This window comes from Acomys minous, assembly GCF_964271855.1.
Source record: "Acomys minous genome assembly, chromosome: 1".
NCBI classification, from domain to species: Eukaryota; Metazoa; Chordata; class Mammalia; order Rodentia; family Muridae; genus Acomys; species Acomys minous.
This window is the reverse complement of record NC_140483.1, coordinates 149990716-150017854: the sequence shown is the minus strand read 5'-3', so window position 1 is coordinate 150017854 and position 27139 is coordinate 149990716. Positions and strand designations below refer to the sequence as shown.

Here is a 27139-nt window from a genome sequence, read left to right as displayed (position 1 = left end):
TATGTCCTGCTAAATATTCACTAAGAACTGCAGAAACGCTAAGGGTGTTAAAGCTGTGGTTCTCACTTTCCTAACGCTTGGACCCCTTAATACAGCTCCTCATGTTGTGGTGATCCCCAGCCATAAAATTATGTTCACTACTACTGCACAACTGTAATTTTGCTGTTTGTTATGAATTATAATGTAAATATCTGATAATGCAGAATATCTCAGACTACTGTGAAAGGGTCATTTGAGTGCCCCCCAAAAGGTCACAACCCACAAATTGAGGTCAAGCCCACCAGGTCTATACAACGACTATAGAACCTCAAAAACCAAAACCAACCAAGCCTCCCACCACCACCAAACTGTTTACAGTAGTGGTCTATTAGACATTTCAAAATTGCATCAGCATGCGATATAAACTGCTTAAATTTCCTTCATCATTTTTACAGTAATGATCTACTTACAACCCCAGCAAAAAATGAAGCAAATCTCTCCTAATGGAACTCACTCTGTAGGCCAGGCTGGCCTTGAACTCAGATACTTCTGCCTGTCTCTGTGCTGGGATTAAAGAGGTGCCCTGACCTTATCCTTGTTTCTTAATGTTTGACTACTGCATAAAGAAGAATGTGGTATTGTACTTTAAAGTTAAAAAAAAAAATCTTCTGGGGGTTCATGGATGACTCAGGGGTTAAGAGCACTGGTTGCTCTTGTAGAGGACGTAGGTTCAAATCCTAGCACCCGAGTGGCAACTAGCCACAGTACTTAACACCTGTGTGTGTGTGTGTTCTTGATGCCCTCTTCCGTCCTCCACAAGCACCACACATATGTAGCACAAAGACTTATGTGTAGGCAAAACACCCATGCACAAAATAAAAATCTTTTAAAATACTGGGGTTTTTTGTTTTGTTTTGTTTGTTTTTCAAGACAGGGTTTCTCTGTGTTGCCCTGGCTGTCCTGAACTCACTTTGTAGACGAGGCTGGCCTCGAACTCACAGTGATCCACTTACCTCTTGCACCATCGCCCAGCTTTTGTTTTTGTTTTTGTTTGTTTGGGGTTTTTTTGTCGTTTTAAAAAGTAGAGATGAGCAAGGTGTGGTGGCACACACCTTTAATCCCAGCAGAGGCAGGCAGATAGACCACTGTGAGCTTGAGGCCAGCCTGGTCTACGAGGTGAGTCTAGGACAGGTAAACACAGAGAAACCAAAAAGTAGAGACAAACTTTTAGCTTTCAAACAGACAAAGGCAAATAAGACTTGCCCCTTGCCCTTTAGTTACTGAGCCTCAACTAAGTGATTAAGCTCCCAGAAAACCCAAACCCTGGCTTCCAGGTCCCTGTGCTCAGCAGCAGCGGCAGAGCTCACTCAGCACTGCGCAGTCCAGCAATGAATTACTCTAGGACTGCGTTCAGCTTTCAATCCTTTCTCGCTTTGCTCATGTTCACGTCAAGCTCCCAAGACTTTCTAAACAAGATGCCATAAGTTACCTGATTTCTCAGTTCCTTCTAAGTAAAAACTAGTTGAGGCAAACCCGAAAACACAAATTTAAGTTTCCAAAGACAAGGTCTGTAAACTGCATAGGCTTTCCTAAAATCTTAATTTTATATCTACTTTATAAAACATATTCATTCATGGTGGTGAGGGTGCCCAAACCAGTGAGTGAGGAGCCAGAAGACAGCCTCCCTCCTAGATTCAGCTCTCTTCTACCATGCACGTGGAGAGGATTGAATCTAGGCCATCAGGCTTGGTGACATGAACTTTTACCTGCTGATCCACTTTTAAATTCCCAAACTGGACAGAGAAACCTTATCTTGAAAAACAAAAACAAGAAAAAATTCCCAAACTGATCTACTTCTAAAATCCTTGGTTACACTTTTGTAACAAGTTAGGAAGAACGTATTTTGTGTCATCTGCTTTTTATTTTTATGGAAGCACTGTATCAAAAAATTATCAAACCTAAAGTATGCTGGGCAGGGGTCACATAGCTTTAACCACAGCACAGTGGAGGCACAGGCAGGTGGTTTGGTTATTTGTGAGGTCTCAGGTCAGTCAGGAAACCTGCCTCAAATGGATGGATGGATGGATGAATAAATGAATGAATGAAAAAGACATATGTGTGTTTGCACACAGATCAAACCTCAGTATAGATGGAAATAAAGGGGCTATGGTGCAAGTCCTGGTACAAAGCTTGTGTAGTATGCATAAAGCCCAGAATCCCTGTCCTGGATCCCCAGCACAAAGAAAAGGAGGCATGGAATATGGAGTGAAAACACGCCTCATAAAACAGTTTGCATTACTGGTCTGTCTGTCTCTGTCTATCTCTGTTTTTCGAGACAGGGTTTCTCTGTGTAGCACTGACTGTCCTGGACTTGCTTTGTAGACCAGGCTGGCCTCCAACTCACAGCAAGCATTACTGGTTTCTATACAACATTAATATCAACAAAGTATATTTGTTCCAGTAACAAAGTTGAGTAAGTCACTAACAACTTACCAAACATTATATTTCTAAAAGTGTAAAATATTACATCCCCTGGAAAGAAACTTCAAACAGTAAGTGCGGTTAGGGTTTTAATACTGCACTGGCTCAAAAATAATAGACATGTAGAGGAACTAAAGTGCGGCATAAATTTTACACAGCACATATAATGTATATATGCTGCATACAATTCATACATATGTATAAAACATACATATATGTGTACACACAAACCCCAGTAGTATGAAGTTACTACACAACTCTAAGAAATTCAGATACTAAAGAAATAAAGCAAAACTCACCTCTCTGTGTTTAAGTGACTCTGGGATAAGCTAATATTATAAGCCCAAAAAGTTACCATGACCTATATCACCCACAATGAGCCCTAAGCCAAGCATGCATTTTACATATTTCGCTTTTCACATCAGTAAACAGTTAACTGTGCTGTAATTTTTTTCTCTCAACATGCTGGAGATGGAACTTAGGGTCTCACAAATGCTTGGCATCTCAGCCCTGCACTTTCACCTTTTCAGTTTGCTATTCAGTACTCTTAAGTAGTAAAGAAAAATGGTGGCACACTGCATTAATCCAGCACTCAGAAAGCAGAGGCAGGCAGATCTCTGTGAGTTACAGGCCAGGCTGGACTACAGAGTTGAGACACAGAGAAAACCTGTCTCAGAAGAGAAAAAAAGAAAAAGAAAAAGAAAAAAAAGGAATTTTATTTCACTGGGCCCTGTCCACTAGGGGTTAGCAATTGCTTCTGAGAAGACTGCAGAGCTCTCATATGTAGCTGGTATTTTCTGTACCTTCAAGAATTATTGTATATTCCTGCAAATTAAATAAAATGTAAATAATATAAATCACAATTCTTGGCTTATTAAAGATGTAGGAGACTTCTGATATTAGCTGAGATAAGTAAAACATAACACCATGTCTTCACACAAATATATCTATATTGATTACATAGTAGGCTTCATTTATGAGCCAAGTAAATGCCATTTAATCCTCACCATCTCTGCTGGTACTGTTCCTGTTTCAGAAAATGAAACAGTAATTTGTCCACGTCGTAGTAAACGAGTTTCAGAGCCACAAATAGAATTTGGGTCTCAGATCTACTTAATTAACACCAGTCCCTTCATCTTCAAGCAAAATATAATCAGTCGCTAAATGTTTTTTTTTTAAATACCCACAAACAGGCAGACATCTGCTGCTTTACAACTATCTTAACACAGCGTCACAGTTTCAACAGCACGTGAGGAGAAAATTACACGCACGGGGGCATTTTTAGATTCCTGACATAACTTTACCACACTAACTTTACCATAGTAGATTTATCTTTTTACAGGGAAGACCGAAGACGACAGCATTAGAATTTATGACACGAATTCGTTAAGTGTAATCGGCTTTAGCTGCAGAACAGAGAACAGTTTCTTTTTCTTTTCCTCCTTTTAAATACTACTATTCTGGGAGTCTGAGAAATGTGCAAGTTCCCAAGTCGTCGGAGAATTCGTTAAAATCCTGATCTGAAGGTTCCTAATACAAAATTCTTCGCCACCAACCAGGCCTCAGAGCGTATTCTACCTGTGGGTGTTGGTTCGGTGGCCGGAGGGGGGGATGGGGGGGTGGGAAGAGGCTCGTAAACAATCTAAGACACAAATAAAAGGGGAGACAAAAAATTCATTCCCTCCACCACTACCATCTCTTCTGGCTGCAGAGAAAACTAGGCACATTTAAGGCCCATCACACGCCGGGTAACCGGCCCCTAAGATCTCCGCACCTAGCCGGGTCGCAGGAGGGTGGTGACGTCGCCTAGGTCTCCCTCCCCCACCTGTATGTACACTTCAAGGCCAGGCTCCAGCGCCCAGGCCGCCGGGCCTCCCCTCCCCCCCTCCCGCCCGCCCTCCGGCCCCAAGACCACGCGCTCCGGGCCGCGGCCTCCGGTGCCCGCGCGGGCCGGGGCTGCTCCACGCCATCTGCCTCCGTCGTTCTCGGCCCACAAAGCCGCCGGTGACCTGACGCCCCTCCCGCCCCTCGGGGGGCCCTCCCGCGCCTTCCCGACCCGGGCCCGCGCTCCCGTCGCCCTGCGGCGCGTACCGTCTCCTCCGGGTCGATGTCGATCTTGAAGGTCTGCTGCTGAAGGGTCTTCAGGGTGACCTGCATGGTGCCTATGCCGTGGCCTGGCCGCCCCGGGGTGGCCACGATCCTCGCGCTCTCGGGAGGAAGGCGGTGGGGGTGGGGGGGGCTTGTCACATTCGCCCCGAGTCTCGCTCGCCCCGGGTCCCCTGGCTCCCCCGCCCTCGGCTGCGCAGCCGCTCCCGCGGCCTTCCCCGTAAGCTCGGCCCCGCGGTGCTCCCTCACGCGCCAGCCACCGGGCCCGCAGGAGGCGCGAGGGACTCCCCGAAAGCCGCAGAGAGCCCGCTACCTCACCACAGGATGGTGGCCGCCATCACCGTGACTCGCCGAGACGTGCCCCCTCCCCCACCAGAAAAAAAAACCCGGAGGATGGGGGCCGGACCTGGGCGATCTGAGCAGGCGCGGGGCGCGGCGACGCAGTGCGCAGGCGCGAACAGGAACTCCGCCCGGGAATTGGAGGCGGGGCGGTGGGTCACTGCTGGAACGTCGGCGGCGCGCTGAGGGAGTGCGCAGGCGCACTTCGCGGGCAGAGGCGCTCGGGGAGGCCTGGTCGGATCCGCCCGCCCGCACTCGCCCCGCCTACGTCCAGGCTCCGCCTAGCGGCGCGAGTTGCGCAATCCGTAGCTGGGGAACGGCTACGTGGTGACCCGCTGAGTGGATGCGGAGCAGCATGGAACCTAGGCGGGCGGTGAAGCGGGCGGAGCCTTAGTGGCAGGATTGTCTGGGGCCCGCCCTGAAGGGGCGCACGCCGCCCGCCGAGCGTTTGTAATGCCGGTCGCTTCTCTGATCTTGCGACAGACTCCGGCGAGAAGCTAGCTTCTTGCGTGCGAGTCTTGTGTTCTCTCCCTAGCCTTGGGATCTCCGACCTATAAGGAAAAGCGGATTTAAGAAGGAGGCCTACTTGTGTCATGCCTTTCACAGCTTCGTTTTGCCCTCCCTGTTAAGGAGATTAAGCAGTTTGCCCTCAGTTTCAGCACAAGCGCTTTCCTTTGCACTTGGTGCTTTCTAATCTTTGCTCAGATGTCGCCTGCTTGGTGAAGTTTATCCTGCCTACCCCGACTTAGAGTAGCAGCTTCTTCAGATCCCATTAGTCTACGACGTGCGGTACTGAGCATATGTGTCATCTCTTCCTTTACTAACACCCGTGCTGAAGCTGCACAAAGGCATAGATTTTGTTTTGCCCAGAGCCTACAAAATGTGCCTAGCATGCTGTAGGTAAAAGGTAAATATTAGAGGAATGGGCGGACGTGCCTCTGCTTCCTTAGCAGTAAAATTGAAATGTCACTTCCTCGGTGGTTGGAGGGGATGGGATAATGCCTGTAAATCTTAGTGTCACACACACAAAGTTAAGTGCTTAGTTTTACCAGTATGTCCATTTAAGGCAGAGACAGAGGCGTCGAGTGATCAGCACCCAGTCACCAGAACATAAGGGACACCAGAAGTGCTTGTCTGTATACTTCTTAATAGTGCACTGAACCCTGTTAGACTTAAAACAGTGAGAATGAATAAACAGCAGTAACAAGCAGACCACAGTGAGAACAAACGATGTCACTATTTGGATTTTCATGGACCCCCAGAAGCTAGACTGTAATTCTGTGGTGGGAACTTTCCCTGCCCAGACTCCCTCTCCACTCACAAGGTATGTCCCTGCACTGTGATAAATACCCAATTCCCTGCCTTCTGTCTTCCTGTGGGCTTAGTCACCAGGTGATCTCAACTCTTACTCTGAATAACTGGCAACTGGGATCTCTCCCTTTGGCTGTAGGGTTAGCCAAAGGCAAAAGCAGCACACTGCAGTCAGGGTAACAGGACTCTGGAAAAAACCATGGGCAAAGGTAGCGATTGACTTCCTTGTGGACTTTCCCCTCCAAACCATTTCTCTCCCAGTCTTCCCCAGTTCATAGCGTCTCCGCCTCTCCAGGTACTCAGACCAAAAACTAAGTCTTTTTCACCACATCCAAACCATTGCCAAATCTTACCTATTTGACTCTTCAGTCTATACCTTCAAGTTCAGCCTTTTTTTTTTTTTCTCTCTTCAGGATTTCTATTGCTTCAGTCACTGTCTCCTAAGGAAACTTTGATTCCAGTCCCCACACTAACAACAGTCCAGCAGTCAAACTGGGGGTTTTATTTTTGCTTTTGTTTCTTAAGACAGAGTCTTAACTACATAGCCCAAGCTGAACTGAAACTTGCAATCCTCCTGCCTCAGTCTTCTGAGTGCTCAGGTTAGAAGTGTGCGCCACCATTCCTAGATCAAAGTTGTCTTCTGAAACCATAAATGGAAATAGAATCATGTCACATTTCTTTGTAATATTTGTGGTTGACTTCCAGATATGATAAAGTGTCACAATGATAAGCCTGAGAGGAAAGATCTCTTTTGCCTCATGGTTTGAGAGGTGTCAGTCCGTGGTTGCTTGCTCATGTTGTTTTGGGCCTGTGGCCACATGATATGTTGTGTTGGGTGGGCGTGGCGATAGAGCTGCTTGCTTTCTGGTTTCCAGAAGCTAAGAGAAGGAAAAAAACAGGTCTCCACTCCCTTCAAGAGCGTAGTCCCAGCAATCTAACTTCTTCCACCTCACACAGCTCCACCTCTTCCACACAAGCCTTTGGGAGACATTTCAGATCCAAACCACAACAATACCTTAGTTGCACATTAGAATAAAATGCAAACTTTCTCTGGCCTTTGCGAGCCATCATGATCTGACTCTTGCCAAATTCTCTGAGCTTGTGTCTTTCCTTCTGTCTCCCTCCTATTCACTGCCATCCTCGGGACCATCTTTCATGCATCTCTCAAACAGCTGGTTCTGTCCTCTGTAAGTGAGGTTTCTTCCGCCTGAAACTGTCTTTCCCAATACTTAAATGGATGGTTTTTTTGTTTGTATGTTTGTTTGTTTTTTTTGAGACAGAGTTTTTCTGTGTAGCCTTGGCTGTCCTTGACTAACTTCGTAGACCAGGCTAGCCTCGAACTCACAGAGATCTGCCTGCCTCTGCCTCCCGAGTGCTGGGATTAAAGGTGTGCGCCGCCACCACTCACCTTTAAATGGATGTTTTTTAATTTTTCAGGTTCTTCTCTGGTTTTGTTGTTGGTTCTTTTCTTTAGAATTTTATCTTTAGGCTGCTGGTGGTGCAAGCCTTTAATTATATCACTTGTGGTGCACAGGCAGGCAGATCTGAGTTTAAGGCCTGCCTGACTTACAAAGAGCCAGGGTGACCCAGAGAAACCCTGTCTGAAACACTGAAATAAAAATAAAATAAATAGCTTTTATTTTTACTTGTCTGTGTGTGAGAGTAGATACCACATGTGTAGGGGTGACATCAGAGTCCAAAAGAATGTGTCAGATGTCATGGAGCTAGAGTGACAGGCCACTGAGAACTGCCCAGTGTAGATGTTGTAAACCAAACTCAGATCCTCTGGAAGAGTGGTTAATGCTCTTTACTGCCAAGCCATCTCTGCAGCTCCTTGCTTGCTGTTGCTGTTTTGAGAGAAACTCTGAGTAACCAGGCTGACAGGGCTTGTGCCTCAGCATCCTCCACAGTACAATGTTAAATGTTTTATGTGTGTGGTTTGGTTTGGTTTTGGTTTTTGGTTTTGTTTGGTTGTTGTTTTTTGTTTGTTGGTTGGTTGGTTTTGGTTTTTGATTTTGGTTTTTTGAGACAGGGTTTCTCTGTGTAGCCCTGACTGTCCTGGACTCCCTTTGTAGACCAGGTTGGCCTCAGACTTAGCGATCCACCTGCCTCTACTACCCAAGTCTGGGATTAAAGGTGTATGCCACCACACCTAGCAAATGGGGACTTCTTCATAAAGCAAAAAGGAGTCCACCAACATTTGCCTGTTGGCTTCTATTGCAAATGCTTTCCATATATAGAGAATAAATATTCTTTCTTTGAGAAACAAATCTGGATGTTTTAGAAGGCATGACGAACCTTATACTCAGCCATTTCCAATCACCATATGGTCATGCGGGCACCCTTATGTTGATGTATTGGATCCAGTAGAAGGCAGAGTCCTTCAAGGCTTAGCCATGGAAGAAAAGGTATTACAATGGAGCTGGTACCTATCTGAATTCCTTCATGACCAGGATGTGGTAGCAAAGGGGTCTGTGCCCTTCCAAATTGAAGAAATAGCTCAGCTGGCCATAAACCACTTCCCCCTCCCCCAAAAGAGACAACTATTGAACTATGGGAACCAACATTTGGCTAACACATAGTTTCCTGATAATTCATCAACCACTTATGGAACCAAAACTAATGGAAAATGGCAGCATATAGGTGGGGTAGGGGTGGAATGGCTAGTACTGAAAAGGAACCACAAAATCAGCATAGCCGTATTTGCTATAAGACAAACAACTAGGAGGCCAGGTGTGGTGGCGCACGCCTTTAATCCTAACACTTGGGAGGCAGAGGCAGGTGGATTGCTGTGAGTTCCAGGCCAGCCTGGTCTACAAAGGGAGTCCAGGACACAGAGAGACCCTGTCTCAGAAAACCCAGGGTTTCTCTATGTTATCTTGGCTGTCCTGGACTCACTTTGTAGGCAGTGATCCACCTGCCTCTGCCTCTGGAGTGCTGGGATTAAAGGCGTGCGCCACCATGCCTAGCTCTCACAAACATCTATAATGAGATCTGGTACCTTCTTCTGTCCTGCTGGTTCACATGCAGGCAGAATAATTTATAAATAAATACATCTTTTTAAAAAAAAAAAAATAGATCCAGCCAGGCACGGTGGCACACGCCTTTAATCCCAGCACTTGGGAAGCTGGGGGATTGCTGTGAGTTTGAGGCCAGCCTGGTCTACAAAGTGACTCCAGGTCAGCCAAGGCTACACAGAGAAACCCTGTCTCGAAAAACAATAAACAAACAACAAAAATAAGGGATCCATAGCCAGGTAGTGGTTCACACCTTTAATCTCAGCACTTGGGAGGCAGAGGCAGGCACATAAAAATTACAATTTAAATTTAAAAGCTGCTTTCAAAAGGCAGGCTGGAATCTAAAAATAAATATACTTAAATGGTGAATTTATACATAAAGAGAAAGGGGAATATGGGTATATTTATCCACACATACTAAGGTATATTTAGTTTTAAAATTTCAAAATAATTTTTAAAATTTCAATTGAAGTTTTCTGTTTCCAGAAAACATTTTACCCTAGGAAAGATATAACCTGCCCCCAAAAGGAACATCCGCTCCCCCACCCTACTCTCAGAGTTAGGGTAGGGCAGGGTTTTGTTTTTATCTTTCCAGGAAAATAAAAGCATTCAACTAGGGAATCCAGAGACTACTGGACAAATGAAACATCTGAAGAAAAAATGTCAGATCATCAAGAAAATATGTTCCCCCTAAAAGAATAAATTGCCATGGTGGTGCAGGCCTTTAATCCCAGTACTTGGGAAGCAGAGGCAGGCAGATCTCCATGAGTTCGAGGCCAGCCTGGTTACAAAAAGAGTTCCAAGACAGCCAGGACACAGAGGAACACTGTCTAGAAAAAACAAAAAAAGAGTAAATTGGCCAAGTGGTATGGCCCACCTCCAGCTCATCCCTGCTGACCTCTACAGACATAAGTGGCAAATAGTCTTTATGGGGCTCCAACTTAATTAAAAAGTAAAGCTGGCTTTGGTGTTGGAGTGTGGATCTCTCCTTCTCTTAACCCATGCATGCTTCTAAAAGCAAATCCAAAGTATCTGTCCCATATCAGAAGAACCACCTGGTATAGGACAGAGGAAAACAAAAAATAACTGCCACTAATCTCATAGTCTTTTGGTTTTCATTTGACTCTTCAAAACTTATCTTAAGGTACAAATATTATCTCAAAATCTGTGAAAGTATTGTGTATATATTATGTGTATATATGCATATATGTATTAATATGAATATGTAAGGTATATATTATTATGTTCATGTAAAATTTGTTGTGATACTAGTAGTCATACAGAATATTAATTAATTATAGAAATAAACTTCATCTATCTTTCCGCACATGTTTCAGGTTTGAGTCTGAAGCAGGTAACTAGGAACAAAGTTTGTGTACTTTGAATGCACTTAATAGATTGTGGTCCTCAAACCTTTTTGAGATCTGCTGAATATAACATTTAAGATATTTATCTTTTCTATAGTAAATCGAGATCATTCCTAACAGTAACTTTTGAGATCTCCAAGATGATGGGACCCTGCAATGACAAACGCACCTAGACTGTGGTAACACAAAGCACTGGAAAAAACTGCCCCATGCCTCTTCTGCCACCAGGTTCTGCACAAACAGTGGACACTTTTGGGTTGATTACTGTGTCCTACCTGGCCAGGATTGCAGCTAAGCTCACAAACACCACCCAAAGATCAGCTTCAGACTACAAACTGCACAGGACATTCAAACTGCTGAGTTCATAAGAGCCTGACATGAACATTTTACAAAACTTTGAACTGAAAAAGACTTAATTCTAGCCGGGTGTGGTGGCGCACACCTTAAATCCCAGCACTCGGGAGGCAGAGTCAGGTAGATAGCTGTGAGTTTAAGGCCAGTCTCGTCTACAAAGCAAGTCCAGGACAGCCAAGGCCACACAGAGAAACCCTGTCTCGAAACAACAACAACAACAACAACAAAAACCTTCATCCTAAAATTGCCAAATACAACCAACCTGGACATTATGGAAAACTTGGCAGAAATAGCTTCATTATTGTAATAGTTTTACTATTTAATGTATTAGAATTAAAATCTTTTGTTTTTATTTAGACAAAGGTGGAAAATGTTGAGGATATTTGATTACACTATGAACCCCAAAATTGAGTTGTTTACCAGAAAAATCTGTTTCTAGTTGTGGTGTGGCTCAGCCTTAGCACACACCTTTAATCCAAGAGCTTTTGCATGGATACTGAAAACAGGACAAAGTAAAGTCAACCATAGGTCAAGAGGTAGAGCGAGCAACCAGTTGATAGGGCATAAGCATAGGAAAAAAACCATAGAGAGTAAGAGGAAGTCAGGAGGCTGTATAGAGAGACACACAAGAAGAAGAAGGGTTTTCACTCTGAGGGTTTTTTGAAACAGTGTGAGGAAAGAGGACTTTGTCAGTTAAAGTGGAAGGTAAGCTGGGTGCTTTCTCTGCCTCTCTATGTTAGCAGGCGTTCACCCCAACATGTGGCTCCTGAGTCTGCATTGTTAAAATTGAACATTTCAGATGTTGTTAAAAACAAACAGTGTCAGTCTTGGTCTTGTTTCTCCTCATATAAAGTCATTAGTATCCAATGGAGCCTCTACCATAATGACATGATGGAGTCCTGATCACACCTGTGGTGGCGCATACCTACCATACCAGCTGAGAAGCCTGCGCCTTGTGGATCTTCAGCCCTGAGCCAACCTGGGCTAAGTGGCAAGACCCTGTCTCAAAAACAAAAGTAAATATATATGTGTGTGTGTGTGTGTGTGTGTAAATAGCTTTCTATCCTCTTATTAACACCTCAGAATGCGAATTAAATGCCAACATAAGAACCTTTGTCAGGCCGGGTGTGGTGGCGCACGCCTTTAATCCCAGCACTTGGGAGGCAGAGGCAGGCGGATCTCTGTGAGTTCGAGGCCAGCCTGGTCTACAAAGTGAGTCCAGGACAGCCAAGGCTACACAGAGAAACCTTGTTTCCAAAAAACCAAAAAAAAAAAAAAAAAAAAAAAAAAAAAGAACCTTTGTCAGACACATTCAAATTATATCTAAATCATGGCACTGTCAGTGAGGTCCAAAACGCTATGAGGAAAGTACATGAAGCCAAATAGGAGTTGGCTAAGAACAAATTTAATTGGGCATGGCAATACAACCATAATCCCAGAACTCAGGAGGCAGGGCAATCAATCTCTGTCAGTTCAAGACCACCTGATCCACAGGAAATCCAAGGACAGCCTCAGTCACATAGTGAGACTCTGTCTAAAACAAACAATCAAAAGCAAGTTTTAGTAGAGATTAAAGCATAAGCATTAAGGAAAGGGGAGAAAGAGACATTCAAAAAATTTTCTTTCTGCACTAGCAGGGACTGACCCTAGGGCCTAAACATGCTTAACAAGCATTCTACATCTGCACTATATAACTGTACCCCAAGAGTGACCCTCTGAGTGTCTTAATAATAGCTACAGATGAGATCTGAAGAGTTTTGGTAGTGACTTTCTTTAAAGGATTTAAAAGACTAAGTAAAATGTTTTGGTACGCTTCTTCTTTTTTTTTTTTTTTTATCTAAGCGACCTTAGTAAATAAGATTATTATAAGATGGTTTATGGAAAAAAAAAAGCTGGACGTGGTGGTGCACACCTTTAATCCCGAGCACTCGGGAGGCAGAGGCAGGCGGATCACTGTGAGTTCAAGGCCAGCCTGGTCTACAAAGTGAGTCTAGGATAGCCAAGACTACACAGAGAAACCCTGTCTCGAAAAACCAAAAAAAAAAAAAAAAAAAAAAAAAGATGGTTTATGAGGTGCACTGTACAAGGTAACAGGCTCCTAAGATAAAAACGTAGGTCAGCAGAATTCAAAGAAACTCACAGAGACCTGCCTGTGGCATGCAGCACTAGGCCCGGCTCAGTTTTTGAGTTTCTTCATGCCAGGAACTGTTCTGGCTTCAGGCTACAGCAGAGGGCTAACCAGCCTTTCTGGGTTTTGTATTCTAGTAGGGGGGGGGGGGAAGAATCAGATAAACCAGAGAAGCTAAAAAGCAAAATGTATGCCATGCATTGGACAAGAGTGAGTACCGTTCTGCTGCAGAAGCACATGAAAAGGCTCAGTCACACTCAGGAAAGGGGATGGTACCACATAATGGTGAGGCTATGTTGCATCACCTCGCCAGCCCCAAGTACTGTAGCCTCAAGAGGATAGATCCTTATAGTACCGCACTTGGCTTCCTGGGGTGCATCCTGAGAGGTTTGCAGGATGCTGAATTTAAATCATACAGTGATTCATTTGGCAGAGTAAATGTTAAGACAGCATAGCATTTAGACTTTGGGATAGATATTGCTGGTTTTGTCTAGCCAGCTTTATGGTGAGAATTAGGAGCAAAATTTGGAGTACAATGGGTTTTGGTTGTGTGGGAGGGAATGTGCATTTAACTAAAAAATACTGCTCTAAGACGATCATTCACTGAGGGGTGTTGTTATAAAGAAAGAAGATGCCAATTGTTCAATTTTACCAATAAACACTTAGGAGCCAGATGCTGGGTGAAAACCTGCTAGCTCAGAGAGGCAGAGAAAGCACCCAGCTGACCTTCCTCCTCAGCTGATTCCCAGGAGGAAAAAGCCCTTCCTAGTCAGCTCATATCCCAAAAGGAAAAACCCTTTCCTACCTAGTTGGTTCATATCCCAGAAGGCAAAAGCTCTTTCTCCTTCTCCACAACATCTAAAATACCCTTTAACCCAATGTCCCTCCTTTCTACTTCCTGTGTGTCCCTCTATCCATCCTCCCTACTTCCTCTTACCCTCTATGGTTTTTCCCCATGTTCACTTTGTGTCATTGGTTGTTTGCTCCACTCTTGACTTAAGGTTAATGTTATGCAATCCTGTCTACAGTAAACTCTCAGATTAAAGATGTTTGCTAGGGCTGTGCCACACCACAACCATCTGTTTACAATAAACAGTTTTTGCATTAAAAGTGTGTACTAGGGCTGAGCCACACCACAAGTACTTGTTTACAGCAAGCAAAAAACTCTACAATCAGAGACTGAGCCATACCACAATTAGAAACAGGTTTCTATAATCTCGGGGTTCACAATGTGATCAAATATTCTGCAATTTAGGGAAATACATGTAAATGTTGTTGTTGTTGTTTGTTTGTTTGTTTTGAGACAGGGTTTTTTGTTTTTGCTTTTTTCAAGACAGGGTTTCTCTGTGTAGCCTTGGCTGTCCTGGACTCGCTTTGTAGACCAGGCTGGCCTCAAACTCACAATGATCCACCTGCCTCTGCCTCCCGAGTGCTGGGATTAAAGGCGTATGCCGCCACCACCGAGACAGGGTTTTTATGTGTAGCCTTGAATGTCCTGGACTTTGTAGATCAGGCTGGCCTCAAACTCACAGCCTCTGGCTTCCAAAGTGCTGGGATTAAAGACATGCACACCACTGCCCGGCTGGTAAATGCTTAACAGTATTCAGAAACACAGTCTCTCAGAGGCCGCTGCAGTGTTGGTTTCAGGAGGCCTGGCCACTGCTCAAGCTAGCTGCTATCTTGTCATCATCCAAGTGGTGCAAGTTTGGCAGCCTTGCAGAATTCAAGAGTCACAGGGTCATGGAGGCTGCCATCTGCCTTTCAAGGGAAGGGCTGCCAGACCAAGCAATCAATGTATTACAGGTTCAAGCTCTCAGGAGGAAGCCCTGACAGGCTGACACGCAGATCTGTGAGGGTGAAGCCCAAGCCACGGTGGCGCCACCAAGAACATGGAGTGTCTGTCATGAAAGCTGTAGACAATGAATAGAGTCAACCTATTACAGAGTCTACGTGGGCTTAATGGCAACACCAGCCTGTTGGAACTTGCACCATCCTTTCATATACCATGGAGATTGAATATAGAGCTACAAAATTTAATAATTGCCTTGCTGGTTTTGCATCTTAGGTTTTTTTTTTTCTCCCCCTTCCCCCACTCCCACTTTTTTTTTTTTTTTTTGGAGACAAGGTTGCTCTTGTAGTCCTGGCTGTCCTGGAACTTACTCTGTAGACCAGTCTGGCCTCCAACTCAGAGATCCTCCTGCGTCTGCCTCCCAAGTGCTGGCATTAAAGGCGTGTGCCACCACACTCCAGGTGATTTGAATCTTGTTTTCTTTTGTCTTATCTCACCTGTGTATGTCTCCACTGTTTGCTTTTGGAAAGTGATTATTTACTGTGTGTTGTATCTTGCTTTGTTTTATTTTGTTTTGTTTTTGACAAGGAGTTGCATGTAGTCCAAGCTGGCATTGAACTTGCAATGTGTGGAACGTGCAAAGCTCATGATCTTTATTGACATGAACAATCACACCCAGTTTATTGGTGATTCTGTTAGAAATTGGGGCTTCAGGTATGGTAGGCAAATATCTTCCAATTGAGCTACATCCATTCCAGCCCATGTGTCTTGGTACTATGTAATTTTTTCTTTCTTTCTCTCTTTCTTCAGTGGCTCACAGCTAAGAGATTCCTTAGGTCTCTATTAAGGCTAAAACTTTTCTTTTTTTCTTTTTTCTTTTTTTAACACAGGGTTTCTCTGTGTAGCCTTGACTGTCCTGGACTCACTTTGTAGACCAGACAGACCTCGAACTCACAGCAATCTGTCTGCCTCTGCATCCCAAGTGCTGGGATTAAAGGAGTGCCCACTCCACCCCCATGTCCCCCACCCCACCCCCACTAGAGACTTAAACTTTTCATCAATTGACTTATCAAGACTTTGGAAACTTGCTGCTGCAGGTGGTGGTGGTGGTGGAACATGCCTTTAATCCCAGCACTTGGGAGACAGAGACAGAAGCAGCCTGATCTCTGAGTTTCAGGCCAGCCTGGTCTACAGAACAGCCAAGGACACACAGAAAAATCCTGTCTTGAAAAAGAAACCAAACCAAACTAACAAACAAATGAAAAAGACTTTGGAGACTCCTGAAGATAGACATTTGTATGATCTTAAATATAAAATGTCCCCTAAGGACTGATACATTGAAGGCTTGGATCTGGGCCGGTGGTTCTATTTTGAAAGGTGGCAGAAACTCTGGGAGATAGGATCTGGATAGCAGAGTCATTTCCTGCCCCGGTTCCTTCTCGTATCCCTGCTTCCTGCCAGTCATGATTTGAACGGCCACTGTCACACACTGTGCCACTATGGGATTCTGCTTCACTCCAGGCCCAGAACACAGAGCCACATTACTACATACATAATCCTCTGAAAACATGAGTTGAGATAAGTCTCTCCCCTTAATTTATTTTTCTCAGATGTTAGTTATAGTAATGACAAAACTGATTCAGTTGAAAATACAATGATGCTCGGGAGGCAGAGGCAGGTGGATTGCTGTGAGTTCGAAGCCAGCCTGGTCTACAAAGTGAGTCCAGGACAGCCAAGACTACACAGAGAGACCCTGTCTCGAAAAACCAAAAGAAAAAAGAACAAAAAGAAAATACAACGATGTACAAAGTCTGATTTGATCATCTTTTGGAAAGTAGCAATTCTTTACTTAAGTACATTCATGAGAAACATAAACTGAGATAAGTCAGTTGCTACTTTATCATATTTTTAGGTCTGATGTAAGTTATTTCAAACTGAGTTATATGGCAGCAACTTTGTTCTACTTAAAACTTCCTCTCCTTTGTCAGGCATGGTGGTGCATGCCTTTAATTCCAGCACTCTGGAGGCAGAGGCCGGCCTGTTCTACAACACAAGTCCAGGACAGTCAAGGCTACAGAGAGAAACCCTGGCTTGGAAAACAAAACAAACAAACAAACAAAAAAAACAAACAACAAACAACCAAAAAACCCCAAAACTTCCTCTCCCCATGTCCTCATTTGAAATGTAGTTCAGGTGTTCCTCATGTCAGTGACTCAAAAGCCTACCTTCTACAGCCACTGTCCATAATGAAACCTAAGGATGGACACAAGAGCCCTGTACACGAACAGTCTTATAAATGAGCAACCAAGGAAAGGCTTGATCTTCTTTAACAAATCTTCATGGGAATGCGTGATGAGTGATACCTGTGGGCCCTCAGAGAGGCAGAGCCCTACAGGATCCCACATGCGGACCGGCTCAGGTGCCTGCAGACTTCCCGTTGACCAGCTGACAATCCTAAACTCTCCAGGTCTTAAAATGGTAATTGCCCTCCATTTCTTGAATTTTCATTTTTATCTCATTGTGCCTAACCTGACCAAGACACTTGAGCTGGAACCTGCCCTGCCTTCAGGGCTCCCCTAGGGCATGGCTATTTTGGCTTGTGGCCACTCTCAGAGCGAGACCTTAACACTAAGGTAAGATGCTAAAGAAAAGAACACCGCAATAACAATCACTCCGGTGCCTAGCCACTGAGCAAAGGCGTAAGGTAATTCTTAATTTATTACATTAATTTTGTAGACATAAAGCCTCTTCTCAAGTTCTAGACTAGGTAGTGGTGGCTTTTTTTCCCCCCAGTAAATAACTAAATCCTTACTGCAATGGTAGTTCCCAACTCATTGCCAAAGCATTCAGAAATGTACCACAGACCCCAAATATATTTAAAAACAATTTCAACTGAGCTGTAAAAAAAAAAGGGCTAGGTGCAATGGAACATACTTGTAACTCCCAGACACATGAGTCGACCTCTCCAAGAAGATCGTCATGACAGGAAGCCAGCCTGGGTTCTCTATTCGGCAGGCTGGACACTCAGAGGCGATAGTAGCAGTGTCGTCAGCTTGCTGAGGTCCATGCTGTATACCACGTGTAGTCCCTATCGTCAGGGTCTCTCCATTCACGGACCCGTCATCCTTCACTCCTGTCTCCTAACAGTTCGTTCCAAACACAACCCTCCCCTTCATTTATAGTGTAATGTGATGACTTCACTTTGAACCTGTAATGGATGACTTAACAATTCAAGTCTGGACTCCTTAAAATTGTCTGCAAGGGCCCAGTATTTGGTCTTTTTTTTTTTTTTTTTTTTTTTTTTTTTTTTTTTTGTCTCTGCTCCTTTCTTTTCTGATTTCTGAGCTACACACTGCTTCAGTTACACTCCATATTTGGCTGTCCATTGGACTGTCTGCGCACATTCCCACCTGAAGACTTCATTCTTCCTTCTGCCACCTGCCTTTTCCTTTGCCGATCTTTGTCTAAATCTCACCTTTTCAATCAACTGTGCTCCAAAGCGTAATCCTCCTGTTTAATATGACAAAGTGCTCACTACTTCCCACCCTGATATCCCTCCCCGATGCTCTTTATTTTGCGTTTCTCTTTCCCTCCTTTTACTTTAGTTTCTTTGCAGTCCTGAGAATTGAACCTTTCCTATGATAGGTGAACACTACCGCTGACTGAAGGCCCAGCTCCCCTGCAATGGTTAGTGTTGGTTGTGACGGGCTCTAGAAACATCATCACCTGGGAGACAAGTGTTCTGTGAAGGATGATCTCGGCTGGGGTGGTGGTGGTTGGGGGAGTCATCTTGGTTATATTAGATGAAGTGGGAAGACCTGCCCACTATGGGTGTCACCATTCCCTGGCCGGGATCCTGGACTGTACACGTGGAGAGAGGGAGCTGGGCAGCAGCCTGCACTCACCGAGTTCTGCTTCCTGGTTGTGGGTGAAGTGACTTCACCTCCATGATGGACTATACAGTTGAACTGTGAACTGACCCGGCCTGCCGGGGTTCGACTAACGCTCGGGAGGAGAATTCTCCTGTACAGGGACAGAACACAAGACACGAAGAAGGGGAGCAAGTCTTTGATCAAGCTCTCAAAACTTTATTGTCCAGGTAGAAGGTTTTATAAGGCAGGGGGCAGGGAAGCATATTGCTATGGCAACCCAGCTGCAGGCTATCTCACGATGTGAGGAATTCCAAGCAGGTCACAACGTCCTGCCACACCGAAGAATATTTTACTATTTTTATCTAATCTAACTGTTAAACTACAACAGGGTGGCTCCATCTAAATCTTATCTTTAGCCTAACTGCCAAACCACAACAGGGTCAGCTGGTTTCTGGTAAATGGCAGACTGCTGGAGAAATAGGAACCTAGTCTCTGACAAGATGGCTGAACATTGGCCATATGGCCTGTCCCCAACAGTGAACAGAATAATCCATCCTTTCCTTTTTATTTATTTATTTATTGGTTTTTTGAGACAGGGTTTCTCTGTGTAGCCTTGGCTGTCCTGGACTCCCTTTGTAGACCAGGCTGGCCTTGAACTCACAGCGATCCACCTGCCTCTGCCTCCCGAGTGCTGGGATTAAAGGCGTGCGCCACCACCGGCCCGGCAATCCATCCTTTCCTTAAGTTGCTTTTTATCAGAATGTTTTATTACAGCAGCCAAAACAGAAACTGAAATACCCCCCTTACATTTTTTTTTGCTTGAGAGAAGGTCATGCTAAGATTCCTTAAACTGGGCTTGAACTCACAATGCTTCTTCTACCTCATACTCCTAAATAGCTGGTGATATCAAAGTGGACAGGAGTGTTTTCATAGTTTGGCAGTGAATTGGCTTTTATTACAATCTTTTGGAAAGCCATTTGGTGTGTGTGTGTGTGTGTGTGTGTGTGTGTGTGTGTGTGTATGGTTTGCAAGAATCTCAACAGTCATCACTGCCATCAGAGTTTTGAGTGAGGCAAGAAGGTAGTTCAATTCAACACAACTAGGTAGCCAATATTGGTTCAAATTTTGGGAGTCTGACCCTGAGTAGTTTATTTTAGACATATTTAAGTACAGCATAGCATAATTTGGTGAAAAATTTCCTGGTGGTAGTTAATTCAGTCCTGTGCACACAATAAAGCACAAAGTAAGCTAAATAAAGATCAGATAACAACCGCATCAAAACTCTTGTGACACTTTCCATGAAGAACACAGGGTTTCTCTGCAGAACTGGCCGTCCTGACTGGGCTGACCTCCAACTCAGATCTACCTGCTTCTGCCTCTTGAGTGCTGAGATTAAAGGCATGGCTGCCACCATCCATCTGAAAAACAAACTCTTGATAAGAATCCGGGGGAGATCAGGTGTGGTCTTGGCCTCACAGATAGTGCAAAGGTCACCAGGTTATTAAATACCTCTGCCTCCAGCCTCTAGGTGGTTAACAGGTTACTCATTCCTTCCTTTGAAGGAACAATACTGTATGTTCAATGTTCCTGATTCCCTTAGTGAGCACCCAACCTCTGTGCCTCCCACATATTTAGTATTTAGTCATATAGAATGTTTATTTACTCAGGGACTCCTGTAACCCTGCATGGCCTTGAACTTGCTACGTAGCTGAGGATGACCTTGAACTTTTAACCCTCAGCCTCTCAAGGCTAGGATTGCAAGGGTAAACCACCACGCCCGGCTCATATAGATGATTTTTCCAGGCTCTTAATTCTTACGTTCACCAAAGCCTTGTCTTGAATACCCTGGAAACAACCTTCCTTGGCATAGCTAAGCTATGGTTTGGTGCGGGGTTGTTTCACAGTGTCGTCAGCAGCTACTGGGGCAAAGGCCTGGCATCCCCCTCTTTTTTATGTTTGAACAGTGCTGCTGATGCAACTCAACATTCCTTTTTCTTATTTGAGCTGATTTTCTTATCAGTTTTGCAAGAGAGTTAAAAAATTATTAGCAATAAAATTGTGAAATAGACCTTTTGCTAAAGTTCAGTGTGTTTAAACAGTCTTCCTGTGCCCCTAATCCCCTCAACATTTTTTTCCCTCATTCCAAAAGGGAGCTCAGAACCGGGTCGTGGTGTTCGCCTTTAATCCCAGCACTTGGGAGGCAGAGGCAGGTGGATCACTAGCAGTTTGAGGCCAGCCTGGTCTACAAAGTGAGTCCAGGACAGCCAAGGTTAACAAAGAGAAATCCTGTCTCGAAAAACAAAACAAAACAAAACAAAACAAAAACAAACAAAAGAGCCAGAAAGTCGACAAGCTTGAGCTACTAATCTACCTATAATGCTCATTACTAAGTGAGATTAATTTTGTAATTTGTAGTTCCCATTCCCAATTGTTTCATTCTTTCTTTGTTTCTTCACTGGAATTTCAAGTTTATTATAGGATAAATAATAGTCTCTATTGTGGTTTAGTTACAGTTGAAATTAATAGGGCCAGCAAGATGGCTCAGCAGGTAAAGGCATTTGCCACACAAGTCTGGTGACACCGTTCAATCTCTGAAACCTATATAAAGTTAGTTGGAAGGAAGAGAACTGACACCACAAAGGTGACACAGTGGCATTTGTACCTGCCTATCCACCCACATCGTGCACACTCACACACATACAAGCACTTTGTTATTTGTTGATGGTGTTGTTTTCAACCCTGGCTGTCCTGGAACTTGAAGGAGAGATAAACCTGTTTTTTAGGACCCCAAGTGCGGGATTGGAATGGTCTCCTGAGAGAACAGGTGAGGTTAATCCACTAGAAGACCGACCACATCGTGCGGGAGCTTGATTGTTGCCAGCTGAAAAGATCCCGTGAACAGACTCTGGGAGGAGATATATAAATGAGCCCAGAACTGGAGGCGGGGCCTTTTGGAGACTTGGGATAGTTTTGGCTGTTCATCGCTGTGCTTCGAGACGCTCCTAGAGAGAACCGCTCGAGGGAAGGCTTCGGGGCTCCGGCTCCTGCTGAGATTCTGGGTTCTGGCTACTCTAGGTTCCAGCAGAAGAAATCCTGCAGATTGTGCCAGGAGAATCATTCCTCAGAACTGATATCCTTACGGTTTTGTTATTGTGTCCATTAATCCTCATTTCCTATTGTTGTGGTTAGTCGGGTTATAAGTGACGTATGCTAGGTCACAAAGCTGTTAATAAAATATATTGAGCCCACAGGAACTCTCTTTGTAGACCAGGCTAGCCTGGAATTCACAGAGATCTGCCTGCCTTTGTCTCCCAAGTGCTGGAATTAAAGGTATGTGCCAAATACAAGTAGCCAAATACTATGAATGTAACATTTATATAACTCCTGATTGTTTTGTGGTTCCTCTTGATGTAGGTAGTTTATTGTATGTATGTGTAATAATATAAATGTATATATAAAAAAGAAAAAAAGAGAAAAGTTTGTGCCACCACTGCGAAGTTACAAGCATATTTTTGTACACACACACACACACACACACACACACACACACAGAGAGAGAGAGAGAGAGAGAGAGAGAGAGAGAGAGAGAGAGAGAGAGAGAGAGAGAAATGTATTATCTCATTATCAAATACAAACAAACAAAACTGAAATAAACTTAAAATGTTTGTTTATTTATTTATTTATTTTTAGTTTTTCAAGACAAGGTTTCTCTGTGTAGCCTTGGCTGTCCTGGACTTTATTTGTAGACCAGGCTAGCCTCAAATTCACAGCAACTCACCTGCCTCTGCCTCCCAGAGTTCTGGGATTACCAACCTGTTCTACCGTGCCTGACTAATAATCATACAGATTGGGAAAAAAGTGTTAGGAGTCAATTAGGAAAATCACAAAGGCCTTATATAGAAAACCCAAAGAAAAAAATACAACTTGTCAATAAACTCTGTTGGTAGATATTTCTGTTGTACTTAGTATGTCCCTGTGCAGTTCTGAGTTTTAACTCTTGTGACAATAAGATGATTTTGCCAAAGTTACTTAATCTTCTGTGCTTCCTTAGTCCCTTCCCCCATGACACATACAAGTGAGGGAGAGATCTGGTTGATAGAGAATTTATATTTTAGAGCCATCCCCATATATAAGGTTTCACATCTATATATTATTAATCCAGCTCTGGATCAAAAATATTTTCAAGGGCGATGGAGAGATGGCTCAGAGGTTAAGAGCACAAGCTGCTCTGCCAAAGGTCCTGAGTTCAATTCCCAGCAACCACATGGTGGCTCACAATCATCTTTAGTGAGATCTGGTACCCTCTTCTGGCATGCAGGCAGAATAATAAATAATCTTAAAAATATTTTCAAGGTGCTGGAGAGATGGCTCAGTAGTTAAGAGCACTGGATGTACTTCTAGAGGACCCAGATTCGACTCCTAGTACCCACATAGCAGCTTAAAACTGTCCATTAATTGCAGTTCTGGGGAATCTACCACTCTCTGCTGGCCTCTGTGGGCACTGCGCACACAGGCATGCAAGCAAAACACCTCTACACATAAAAATAAAGGAAAAGGTTTTTGTTTAAAAAAAAAAGTTGTCCATAGTGAATATGTGGAGATGCTTTTTTCTTCTTTCCTAAGCAAGGAACTATATTTATTTACATAAGATGTATATATCATTAGGTATCAAGTAACCCAGAGTTGATCCACATACAGTACATGAGGATGTGTTCACAGGTAACATACACCACTACATATAAAGGGCCCAGGCATCCATAGATTTCAGTATATGCTGAGGGTCCTGAGGAATGATGCCTTGCAATGCTGAGAGAAAACAGTAACATATACAGAAAAAGAAAAGGAACAAATTAAAAAGAAAAAAAAACATCAAAAACACAAAATTGGGAGCTGAGGGAGTAGGTCAGTTCACTGAATGCTTCATGCACAAGCATGAGGAGCTAATCCAACCCCTAAAATCCATGTCAAAAAGCAAGCATGGTGCTATATACCTCTAATTGCAATGCTGTGTATGTGCTCGCCTGTGTGTGTTTGTATGTGTGTGGTGTATGTGTATGCCTCTGTGTGTACCTGTGTGTGTATGTACGTGTGTGCCTGTGTGTGTTTGTATGTGTGTGTGAGTATGTGTATGCCTCTGTGTGTGTGTATGTGTGTGTGTGTGTAAGAGAGAGAGAAAGACAGAGACAGAGAGACAGAGAATGAAGAATCCTGAGGGCTCTCGGCTAGCTAGCCTAGCCTAATTGTTGAGGTCCAGGCTAATGAGAAATCCTGACATAGAAGACAGGGTGGAGAACTTGTTTGTGATGTCTTTCCCAGTCATTTTAAAGAATTACCCAGAACTTCTCTCACTGTTGAAACTCTTCCCAGGTCCTCTTTGGCGTCCTCTGAGGATGCCCATCTCAATTCCATCTGGGTGCTTCCCTCCCTTCCTTCCCATCTGTTTTCCATTTGTAATCCAGTGGCCAGATGAGCTGGTCTCTGACTAAACACATTCTTTTCAGTCTTTGAAAATGATGGTTATTCTTAGCCAAAGAGCCATCATTCCTACTTTTGAAACAATGACCTTGAAGTGAAAGCTAGCACAGAGCACGTACCCAACCACTCCTTTTTTTCTTCCTCCGTCTTTTTTATTTGTATTTTTGTTTTTCAATATTTATTCCCTGTGGTCTTTAATTTGATCTAGTGAATTCTCAGCATCTCAAGAGGCTTCTTTACTGTTTGGGTGTGGTTTTATTTCCTTGACACTCAATATTATTATTTAGCAACTTCAGTAGGTCCTGCAAATAGATCTTTATTGTCCTGAGCTATACCTACCTACCTACCTTCCTTCCTTCCTTCCTTCCTTTTCTTTCTGATAGGCTATTCCTATGTATCCCATGCTGAATTTAGTATGTATCCCAGGCTGGCCTCGAGCTCACTGTCATCCTCCTGTCTCACCCTCCAAAGTGTTGTGATGATAGGTGTGCCCAGCCACACCCAGCTGTAGTTTGCCTTCTCATATAACTAGGTTGTCGTCAGTCATGGGCCTTATCGGATCCTTCATATCGACTCTCCATGCTCCAACATGTGACTTTCTCTCCATAGCTTTCCCATTTCAGATCTTCTTTCTCTGTGGGAAAGGACCATTAGGCGTGGAATTGTGGGGCAGCTTTTGGCTGGGTTGCTAACAAGGCAAATCACTAAATGGACTCTACAAGCCTCAGTACCTTTATCTACCCTGAGGATGTTGTAGCAACCTTGAAGAGTTATTGGGATGATTTTGTAGGACAGTGTGTGTAGAGGATGGAGGGGGTTATGATGGGGATGTAAAGTGAATAAATAAATTAATTAAGCAGGGCAGTGGTGGCGCACATCTTTATTCCTGGCACTTGGGAGGCAGAGGCAGGTGGATCTCTGTGAGTTCGAGGCCAGCCTGATCTACAGAGAGAGTCCATGCAAGCCAAGGCTACACAGAGAAACCCTGTCTCGAAAAACCAAAAAATAAAATAAAATCAATCAATTAATTAATTAGAAGATAATGTGTGTAAAACCACAGTGCATACTAGTTTTATGTTTTATTTTCACTTGTTTAATTTTTCCACAAACCTGTTGTACTATTTCGTTTGTTTCTTTTTTTGTATTTTTGAGACAGGGTTTCTCTGTATAGCCCTGGTCACTTTGTAGACCAGGCTGGCCTTGAACTCACAGAAATCTGCCTGCCTCTGCTTCCCTGAGTGCCGGCTTTACAGGTGTGTGCCACCTTGCCCAGGCTCTTTATATGTGTCTTTGTTTTTTAGTTAAAACATATTTTTTATGGTTGGGATATGAACTAATCTTCAAAAAGGCTTGGTCTGCAGTTGGTGACACTATTCTGAGGTGTGCTGGAGATCAGAGGAGGTGCGGCCCAGCTGAAGACATGAGACCCCCGGGAGCAGGTCCTTAGAGTTATCTCCATGCTGGCTTCTTCCTTTCTCCCTTGGCTTCACATGCCACCATGAACTAGCACGTCTGCCCTGTGACCTCATGCTTATGACTGTCTGCCTCACCCCGGGCCCGGAATCAACAGAGCCAGGGACTGTGAACAGAAAGCTCTGAAACAGTGAGCCCAAATAAATCTTTCCTCCTGTAAGTTACATCAGGTATTTTTATTGCCAGTTTCAGAAGCCATTGGAACTGGTTAGTGGGAAGAATGTGGGAAAGTTTGACATGGTAGAGCAACTCTGGAATGCTGTGAACAGCTTAATGTGTGACACTGGTGGGAGCTCAGAAGACGAGACGCTGACAAAATTCTGATCATGAAGACACTGCTCATGAGATTCCAGATGAGAACAGTGATTCCACTGTGACTATTAGACCATTTGTGTCACATTTTGGCAAAGAACTTGTCTGCACATTGTCCTGAGACTGGGAGGCAGAACTTAAAGGTAATGGACTAATTAATCTGGTGTAAGAAATGTCAAGGCGATATAGCGCTCAGGCGATAGCATGGCTATTGTTGCCTGTTTTGGGCAAGATTTACAGTGGGAAACAAGAACAAAAAAACAGAGCAGAAAGACTTGACAGATTTATAGTTTGTCCATAAAAGCCTGTGTAAAGTTGGGGCTAAGGAAGTCATGGTTTTGAAAGAGACTGGAACATTAAAAAGAAGCTAAATACTTTGCATAAGAATAATAGGAAAGATCCCATAAAGGTGACTCTGAAACTAGACAAACTGTACCCAATGCAGGCTTAAAGGTTTATGGAAAAAAATAAAACCCAAAACATCACTTAAAAACCTTACATGGAAAAGAGAGCACTAGGTAGTTTGCCATTTCCAGGCACCCAGGCCTTTAGAAGCCACCATAATCACAGTGCGAGTGAGACTAGCTACTGCTTGAGCGGGCTGAGGGCAGATCCCAGCATCATTCGAGTGTTGTTGGTTTTATAGGTATACAGAATGCAAATTAAGGGGTTGGGGAGGCCAGGGCCCAGATCTTAATGGGAGTGTCAGAGGGCGAAGCAATGTGTACTTACTCAAGATTTCTAAAAAGAGCTGGTGAAATGTGAAGCTGTGATGGTGAATTCTAAGCAGTTATAGAGACCCCAGGAAGCCAGAAATGCTAAGAATGTGGACTACGCCAGGAAAAAGTCACAAGCAATGAACAGAGTCATCCTTAGAGAGAGGGAGAGGGTCTGTGTGCTGCAAATGGCAAGGCCTTATGGGTGTGGCCAGGACTCTCTGGGGCCCATATCTCAGTGCCGGGTGTCCTTGATATCAGGCATGAAACTGCAGGATTTAATGTTTGTCCTGCTAGGTGTTGATTTTGCTTTGCTCTCATTTTTCTTTCTTTTCTTTTCTTCTTTTGCCTTTTCTAGACAGAGTTTCTCTGTTTAGCCTTGGCTTTCCTGGACTCTCTCTGTACACCAGGCTGGTCTCA

The 27139-nt window shown here is 44.0% G+C and overlaps 2 protein-coding genes across 2 annotated transcripts in view; both read right to left on the bottom strand.

Annotated features, from left to right (window-relative positions):
* The window catches only part of RAD23B (RAD23 homolog B, nucleotide excision repair protein), a 39236-nt gene extending 34553 nt beyond the window's left edge, over positions 1-4683 (bottom strand). Inside the window, exon 1 of the mRNA XM_084783174.1 lies at positions 4552-4683. Within this exon, the coding sequence (XP_084639300.1) occupies positions 4552-4617 (66 nt within the window). The 5' untranslated portion in view covers positions 4618-4683. The remainder of the gene's footprint in view (positions 1-4551) is intronic.
* On the bottom strand, positions 4575-18028 carry LOC311598203 (uncharacterized protein). Its single transcript, XM_084783186.1, has 2 exons — positions 17806-18028; positions 4575-5456 (listed from the first exon to the last, which is right to left on the bottom strand). The coding sequence occupies exons 1-2, from the start codon at positions 17850-17852 to the stop codon at positions 5063-5065; spliced, it is 441 nt and encodes a 146-aa protein (XP_084639312.1). The 5' UTR covers positions 17853-18028; the 3' UTR covers positions 4575-5062.
* Between the last annotated feature and the right edge of the window lie 9111 nt (positions 18029-27139).